This window comes from Mus caroli, chromosome 4 (genome assembly GCF_900094665.2).
Source record: "Mus caroli chromosome 4, CAROLI_EIJ_v1.1, whole genome shotgun sequence".
In the NCBI taxonomy this organism is placed as follows: domain Eukaryota; kingdom Metazoa; phylum Chordata; class Mammalia; order Rodentia; family Muridae; genus Mus; species Mus caroli.
The window spans coordinates 143,883,638-143,892,349 of record NC_034573.1 but is presented as its reverse complement, the minus strand read 5'-3'; the positions used below and the strand labels follow the sequence as shown (position 1 = coordinate 143,892,349).

The following is an 8,712-nucleotide window of genomic DNA, read 5'->3' as shown; positions in this document are numbered from 1 at the left end:
GCCAGCATAGGCCTCTCCTCTGCTCTGGAAGGCCTGGTGGGGCAGCCAGCATAGGCCTCTCCTCTGCTCTGGAAGGCCTGGTGGGGCAGCCAGCACAGGCCTCTCCTCTGTTCTGACTGCTGCTTCAGAGGCTGGCGTGTGACTGAGGGTGATCCAGCTGGACTGAAGTGGGGACCCCTTGGCAAAATGTTCTCCTGTGGCAGTGGATAGCCAAGGAAGACAAGAGCTGCAGAGTCAAGTGATACAAAGAAACCAGGCTTCTGATGAGACTTGGGATCCTGAGTCAAACCAATCCTGGAACCACAGGACCTGTTGTGCTCTTTGTCAGAACAGTCAGTACGGAGTCCAGTTTTCTCAGGTTTTCTGTCCCCATGCTGTTGTAAAGGCACGGTGACCATGGGCACGTGGTGCTATGTGAAAAGTATGCATAGCAGAATTTACCCATTTATTCTGAGATAGGATCACTCTATGGCCTTGGATGCCCTGGTACTTGCTATGTAGTATAAGCTGAACTGGCAGCAGTCCTGCCCTGGCTCCTTGAGAGCTCCAGGCGCTCATGCCTCACACATGCTCTTTTACATCTCCAAGCAATGCTTGAGGCAGATATTTTCTTTCAGAAAAAACAGGGGCTCAAAAGATAGACTGAGGCCACAGATGATGAACTACAGATGTGCCACTCAAGGAGTGGCTAATGGGAATTTGCTCCCTCTAGCTCTGCTTTAGCCTGTGTCCCAGCTCCCTCCTGGATGCAGGGAGGGCTGGCCCTGCAGGAGGCATGGACCTGTTCTGAGATTAGCACCCGCGACAACCCATGCTGCTGACTGTCACGATGGAGGAGAGTAACTTACATGGCTCCTTGGGGCGTGGCCTGCAGCAGGTGGGGACGGGTCCACTGCTGAATGCTGAGGAGAAGATGCTGAGGGCTTCTCCTGGAGGACGGGGCCAGCAAACGAGTCTTCAGCTACCAGCTTTTCTGTGCGAGGGAGTGAGGACACAGCCTTCCAGTGCTGGGGACTGCTGGGAGATGCAAGGGGCTGGAGGGGCAAGGCGAATGGCCTCTGCATCTGGAGGGAAGATGGGACAAAGGCATGACTGCTGCTCATCATCTGACTGCAGGAAGACTGTGCTGAGAGGAACCTGGCATACCAGAAAGTAAGAACAGTTCACGAGCACATAATGGTCCTAGGCCTTAGCATCTCCTCAGCTGTGTCTGCCACAGTTACAGAGCAGTCACATCCTGACTTAGCATGGCCATGGGTGCTTGTGCAGGGTTTACCAACACATGTGCTAGAAGCACAAAGGGCAAGGCCCTGGGTTCAGAGCCAGGCTCTGCCCCAGGTAGCACCCTGGGGTTCACACTTCTCTATGTTTCTATCTAGAAGGAAGGCAGAGACATGCAGCCCATCCACACCAGCCTGAGGCTGGCAGCCTAGAAAGTGGGACTGGTGACAACTAGCAGCCTGTACTCAGCACCAAGCACCCCCTCCCTCACCTGTACTCAGCACCGAGCACCCCCTCCCTCACCTGTACTCAGGATAGGGCACCCTCTTCCTCACCTGTACTCAGGATTGGGCACCCTCCCCCTTACCTGTACTCAGCACCAAGCACCCTCTCCCTCACCTGTACTCAGCACCGAGCACCCTCTCCCTCACCTGTACTCAGGATCGGGCACCCTCTTCCTCACCTGTACTCAGCACTGAGCACCCTCTCCCTCACCTGCCATGTAGTCATCATCTGCCTGCATGAACTGTAAGATTAGGGATAGTGTTTTGCTAGAAGTCTGTCTCCACCCAATCAGACTATTCCAATGGGTTTCACATACACAGGTACAGGTACCACAACCCACACAATATGGAGACCAGTCTGGAGGGAGGCCAAGGCCCCGATCTTCCTGACTCTAGCCTCTGTGAACTCTAGAAGATTCCATCACAGCAGAGACCTGCTGATTGTTCAAGTCATGGAGTACCTGCCAGGGTCCTCAGGGAGCCTGAGCACAATCCCCACGTGCCCCCACCCTGAGGCCAGCTCTGACCTCTGGCTCGCCCTGCAGAAGGCCATGTAGTTCCAGCTGTTCGTACACCTGGGCACGGTAGCGAGCCATCTGCTGTTTCTTCTCCTTAGCCAGATCGTAGTCTTCCTTCTCCACCGCACAGCGCTTCTCCACTTCATAACGTCCTAGGCGCTCACCGACCTGCAGCACACAACATGGGCATCTGCTCTCATAGGACATGCGTGGGTGGGAGGGTCTGTGCTGTATGCTGTCTCAATACCTGGCACTCAGAAGACCCACAGGGCCAAAGCCTCTGGCTCACTGATCCCCAACGCTACCTGCCTGGGACTCTAACTCCATCTCTGCTCCTCAACCTTCAGGAACCCTTCTGGGGTGGTGCAGAGGAGATCCAGCCTAGGCAGGGGAGGGTATGTGCTCAGAAGCTGTACCTTCTGCAAGTCAGCGATTGCTTGCTTCAGTTTCTTTGCATGGTCATAGCGCTCCTTCTTGACAGCTTCCCGTTTCCTTTCATCCAGCCTGCGGATGATCTGGGCAACTTCAGGGTCTTGGTACATGTCAAACGCCAAGTCATCAAGTGGAGAGATGTAGTCAGATCGCCTAAGGAGAGAAGACGACCCCTTTGGTCAGGAGAGCCAAGAGCTCATGCTGCACACAGGTGAGAAGGTTAGAAAAGGTTCAGAGGTGTTCACAGGGCCTCCCTCTTGAGGCCTGACTCAGAGAGGCTGTTCAGGCTGCAGCCATGAGCGACACGGGCTCCTGCTCTCTGAGCTTCACTGGGCTGCGTGTCAGGCAGGCCTCAGACACTCAGCACCCATCACCTGTTGTTGTCATCACTGTTATTCTTGAATTTTACAGCACAGCAGGAAGTACCTTTGTTCTGAGTGACCCAAATGCAAGCTATGATCTGGGCATATAGGTTAAGTTTATATAAATATTATCTGTCACAAAGAGTTTAGTTGGAAAACTTTAATAAGGTCAAATGGGACTGGGACACATGCTTTATTTAAAAATCCCCAGGCTCCCTCTGCTGTTTCCCCATCTCTAATCAGGCCCTTGGCCTGCCAGCCCAGTGACTAATACTGCAATGAACATCCCTTCCATCAGTAACGTAAGGGTCGACACAGCTCACTTTAACTGTCAACACCGTGCTTGCAAGCCTACACCACTCTGCCATGTCCCAGAAACCAATACAAAGGTTTTATTTTTAAAACCCTCACCAAAAAAAAAAGAAAAAAAGGTCCCATGATGCCATAGTCAGAAACATACCCACTCTTATGCAACACCCCAGGGCGAAGCCAGGCTCTCACACCATGAATCTCAGCACTAACATTCAGGCAGGCTTCTCACAGCCCTCTGCCTTCACAGAACCTGGGGGCTAGGCAGGCTAGACTAGACACACCACTAAAGATGGGAGCTCTGTCAAAGCATGCCACGGTGTGCTGTGGCTGCTTTGTAAGTTCAGGCTTCAGAGAGGGCAGAAAGCAAGGCGTGGCCACCAGAAAGGAGCTGACCGAGCTGACCAGTGGTGACAGAGGTGAGGGTACACTGGCTCTCCACATGCCTGAGAGCTAAGGCATGGAGGACAAGGTATCCCTGTTCTCAGGGACCTTTGCGAACTCTGGACACACAGAACTGAAGCCTCTCTGCACAGCAGCAGTGCAGGTGTGCAAGAGGCATATTCACCTTAATCTCTACACGGACACAAGACAACCTCACCAGTGGACCTGTTCTCCCCTGACCTGACCCAGGAATTGTCAACTATACTGAGGAGGAATGAGGGAGGGGTCTTACCCAGAGAAAGTTCCATCTAGTGCTGGGTCCTCAGGATTGTGGGGACTGTGGCCCAGGTAGTGGTCGATCAGCTTCTCCCTAGAGGTCTTTGGAAACAAAATAGTCTCTTAGACTCTCAGCAAACAATGGACACGACAAGTCTTAATTTTACAACTTCTTTTTTTTTTTTTTTTTTGGTTTTTCGAGACAGGGTTTCTCTGTGTAGCCCTGGCTGTCCTGGCACTCACTTTGTAGACCAGACTGGCCTCGAACTCAGAAATCCGCCTGCCTCTGCCTCCCGAGTGCTGGGATTAAAGGCGTGTGCCACCACGCCCGGCAATTTTACAACTTAACAGAGAGGTGTGAGCAGGGCTCAGTGGTCCTGGTCTTCTGCACGAGCAGCTAGAATTCTTAAGGAAAATGGCCGCTAACTTCTCTGACAGTCAATCACAGTTGTATGACAGCTTCTGAATTGATACATTTTGTGATGAGAAATGTATTTCTATTTTTTTTTTTTTAGAAATGAATCTTTTATACTTACAATATTGCTCTCATCACCCAGATCTGCAGGGTCTCCAATGATATTTATTGCAACCAAAGCCACCTAAGAAACAGTTACATCATCAGAAGTTAAATATGTAATGTTTGAGGTGCCTTAGCCCTTTTGCTAACTCTTGCCTGTGGTGTTATAAGGTAGGATGGTATACCCCCAAGTGCACTGGCAGGTCCACACTACTGTAGAGAACTGAGGTGCACAGGAGAGTCCTGCTGTTCTAATGCTCCACCAAGTGACTACAGTTTGTAGGTCTCTAAACAAGTATTGCTAGCCTAGAGTTTTACCTGAGTCTTCAGGGCAGCCAGCACTCCAAGGTGAGTGTGCAGTCCATACCCCTAACTTAACACAGTTCACTTGACCCAGGTGCTGGTTCTTACTTGTCGCCCTTAGTGGACAAGTTGCTTTTCTTTCCTACCCATCACTGTGGCCCAAGCTCCTAGTCCTACTGGTGGAAACGTGCAGATGAGGCAGAAGAAGAAAAAACATTAGAAATGGTTGCTGCAGTTTCCCATGAGGCCATGCTACAATGGAGCTTGTGATGTAGCTGTGTCTCACAGCTCATTTGCCTGCTAAGACAGCGTGACCTGCTGGCTTGCTCCTGCTCTCCTTGGAGGGGCAGTGAGTGGTATAAACGTGTGTGTGCTCACAAGGTTGTTTCGGACAAACTTGAATTCCTTTTTTGGGTGGTATGGGGTCCTGGGGATTGAACTCAGGGCCTGAGCATGCTGGCACCAGCACTATACCACAGAGATACAGCCAGCCTTCCCTATTTCCAATTCATTCATCAAAAGGAAGAAAAGGCAGCAGTGCGGCTTAAGCAGGTAGAGTGTGTGCTGCTGGACCAAGCACTGGCTGGCTGACGTCCACAGGCGCTGGTCTCGGACAGCTCTGAGGCCTCAGCTGTCATGCTGCCAGTCAGTCACTTATGCTCTCAGCAAATGACAGTCAAGCACTGCACATAGATGACATAAAAACTCCGGGAGCCTTTGCGCTCTTTTTTATCTGAGTCTGGTTCAGTCACAGAGGCTCTTGCATCCCTGTAACCATGTGCCCAGCATTGCCGTATGGAGAGCCTAGGTGCAGAGAGCAACAGCCACCCCTGCATCCACTCCTGTGAGAGCACCCGACTGCGCATGGACGAGAACACCCGACCAGTTCTCTTACAGAGCTGTGGGGTCAGGGGTGTAGAGGGCAGGGTGTGGGCTGTGCTATCAGGACAGAGCCTCAAGCACACACACAAATCTCACCTGATTATATATGTTGTATTTGTTGGCATGGTTTTGGTGAAAAATCAGTTTAAGAAACTGCCCCACAGCATCCACATAAACAGACTTGAGTTCCCGGGCTTTGCAGCCTGTCTTCTCATTATCACAGAGGGAGACGTAGCTGAAAGGAAAGCTACTGCTGATGTACAGTTGAGAAAGCCATCCCCATTCCCACCGAACCCCACAAGGCCTGAAACAAAACCTAGGGACCTTGCAAGCGCCAATTAACATGCTTGAGAAAAGCTTCCCACCCTAGACGCAGCTGCCGCTGAACCCCACAGATGTGGAATGTGCCTCTTAAGCATATAAAATCTCAGGTGTGTCTAGGAAGGCCACAGAGGGCAAGAGGCACAATCCACAGGGCATTCACACTCAGTGCCACTGCCATACACCCGGAGTGCCCTTCTTACCCCAGTCTGCGGAACCTCTCTGCTTGGTATGGCACCAAGTACTCAGGCAGGCTTTCGCTGATGTAGAACTCGACTTTGCTAGAGATCATGTACTGGTGAGCAAGTAACTGCAGCTTTCTTACTCGACACCTCTCCACCATCTGGAGAACGATTTCTTGTGGAAACTGGCAGAATCTGAAAGCAAACACAGGTTTGGATTTCTGAGGAATGCCTGCAGCCTTCCTGTCTGCCTGTTTTCAGGCAGGGGAGCGTGAGGCCCAGCATGGCCGATGTGGGGGAGCCCGTGCCTGAACGGAAGACTCCCTCCCTTCTAAAGCTGGACCTAAGGCTGGTCGACCCTGCTGGCCACCTGCAGACCTAACCTCAGGCTGCTAATACTGATGGCTGAGGTGGAACTTTAAGCTGAGGAGACAAACAACCATTCCTATGGGGCCACACAAGCAGGCCAGGCAGAGCCAAAGGCTTCCCACAGAAGCCTGAGGACTTAGGGAAGCACTTGCTTGTAGGATACCAGGCTGTCAATTTGCAGCAGGCGACTTCTCGGTGCTCTAGGGGCAGCTGAGCTGAAGCTTCTAACTTACTCAGGACCTACACTGCAAGAGCACCACTTCTGTCAGCAAGGAGCCCACACAGAAGGCATGGCCGTGACTCAGCAGTACAGTGTGCTGAAAGGACAGTACTGACATACATTAGCTGGCAGACACTGTGGGCATGTGGAACAAAGGGAGCTCTGAAGGATGGGGCAGTCAGGGAGGGCCTTCCCTCCACAACTATCAACATCCCTGTGCCTGGTGACCTCTGCATGTGTATGTGTGTGTGTGTGTCTGTCTGTGCACGTGCTCGGGTGTGTGCAAGCACGTGTGTGTCTTATCTTTGTTGGCCAGGCCTTTCTTTCCCCCATCCCACTCAGAAAACCTGTAACTCCAGAGGCTCCTATGGGTCTCTTCACGAGTGGAGCCACTTCCCCCACCTTGAGGAGCACAGTTGCCTGGACACCAGCACAGCAGCACCGCCGGGGCTTCGTTAGCCTGTGCTCACTTCCCAGTTCTCTGACTTCTACAGCTCAGGGCAATAGTCTCTCACCGAGCTACATGCCAAGCCTCCCATCATCATCAGATACACTGACAGACTGCCTGTGAAAATCTTAGTGGGGGAAGGCGCCTGCTGCTAACCACAGTTTGATCCCCGGGATCCACAGGGTGATAAGAACTGAGTCCCACAAGTTGGCTTCAGAGCTCCACGCACATGACACACATGCAGTTGACACATGCATGGACAGACACACAATAAATGTACAAAATCACCTGGAAACTGAGACTGGGATGCGGGCTCTCACCACCAGCACACACCGTGCTCTATTGGAGTCTCGTACTATGGAGACTAACTCTGGATCCCAAGGCTCTTAGGAAGACATGCCAGGAACTTATCTCATCCTCTAAGTGCCACCTGTGCCCATCCCTGTGCCCGGACCCTGAGCATGCTTTCTGTGGCTTATGCTGACAGCACCTTGCCCATATTGGTGACAGTTCATTTAAGGAGATATACCCTTTGCCCCGGTATCCCCTGGAAGCACGTTACTAAAATGAATATAGTTATGACCTTAAAGAAATATGCCAATGGAGAAAGTATCATGTTAGTAGTGTGCTTGGCATAAATACCACTACACAGGAAGCCCTGTGTGTCCCTTAAAGAACCTTCATGAAATCGTAGGGCAGACATAGCCAACGTTGGAGATTTCTGCGGAGGAAAATGCAAAAGATAGAGTGGAAACTTCACCTTTCGAAGCTTAAGGGGAGCAGGGGACCACTGAACCGGGGAGCTTGGGAGGAAGTGGGTGTGGCTGGGGGCGCAGGCCTGGCCTAGGTGTAGAGGACAGCATGCCGGGGCAGAGTGCCAAGAAGCTCAGCGCCCACAGCCCCAGCGAATGCCCTTCTAACAGATCTGCTTTACGTCTCCCGTCCCTCGGCTCAGGCACAGAGGGAGGGGGTGCTGCTTACTGGGGCCTCTCAGAAACTCCAAGAGAAAAAATGTACTTTAATCTTAATGATTTAATTTAGTTTTCACTGAAATATACCATATAGCTGTCTAGAAATGCATTTCATGTTTTTGGATCAGGAGGTATAAAGCCTGCCATGTATTCAGACTCAGAGATGCGCTCTCACCCCCACCCCTCAGCCCAGCCTTACTTTGGTGATCTCCACCCACTGACAGTTGGTGCGTGGATCATTAGTTCTCGGGCACTGAAGCCATCTTCATGTCCAGAGGAGCTGACCACTACAAATCCAATCTTGTGGGGCATTCTGCACACACTGGCTGTCCAGAAGAGCAGGGAAGAGCTCTGTGAACGAATCCAACCCAGGGTTAGAGGTAGTGTTAGTTCATGTCATACAAGGTAAGCCACAAAGTCCTCAGAATCGCCCACCCCTCGGAAAGGGCTGGTGTGTCTACAGAACCTTTCAAATGGATGTTCTCATTCTACTTAGTGCACCATTGAAGCTACTGTGATTTTCCTGAAAGTCTGACCTGTGCTGCAAGCTGAATCACATCCTTACTGATGACCATGCCTTGCCTTTGCTGCATGTGGTTATGACCTAACCGGGAGTCTCTGCAGATGTGATCATTATTAATGATACACTATTGGGGGGAATACAATGTGGCTGGTGTACTTTTAAGAAAGGAGAAGGATCTGGGGATGGGTGC

General features: G+C 51.5%; 1 protein-coding gene across 1 annotated transcript in view; it reads right to left on the bottom strand.

Moving 5' to 3' along the window:
* Cep104 (centrosomal protein 104) overlaps positions 1 to 8,712 on the bottom strand; it is a 32,848-nt gene that overhangs the window by 20,531 nt on the left and 3,605 nt on the right. The window contains exons 2-9 of the mRNA XM_021160383.1: positions 8,199 to 8,350; positions 6,013 to 6,186; positions 5,585 to 5,723; positions 4,323 to 4,385; positions 3,803 to 3,888; positions 2,440 to 2,608; positions 2,033 to 2,191; positions 849 to 1,064 (exon numbers count right to left, since the gene is read on the bottom strand). Of these exons, the coding sequence (XP_021016042.1) occupies positions 849 to 1,064; positions 2,033 to 2,191; positions 2,440 to 2,608; positions 3,803 to 3,888; positions 4,323 to 4,385; positions 5,585 to 5,723; positions 6,013 to 6,186; positions 8,199 to 8,311 (1,119 nt within the window). The 5' untranslated portion in view covers positions 8,312 to 8,350. The remainder of the gene's footprint in view (positions 1 to 848; positions 1,065 to 2,032; positions 2,192 to 2,439; positions 2,609 to 3,802; positions 3,889 to 4,322; positions 4,386 to 5,584; positions 5,724 to 6,012; positions 6,187 to 8,198; positions 8,351 to 8,712) is intronic.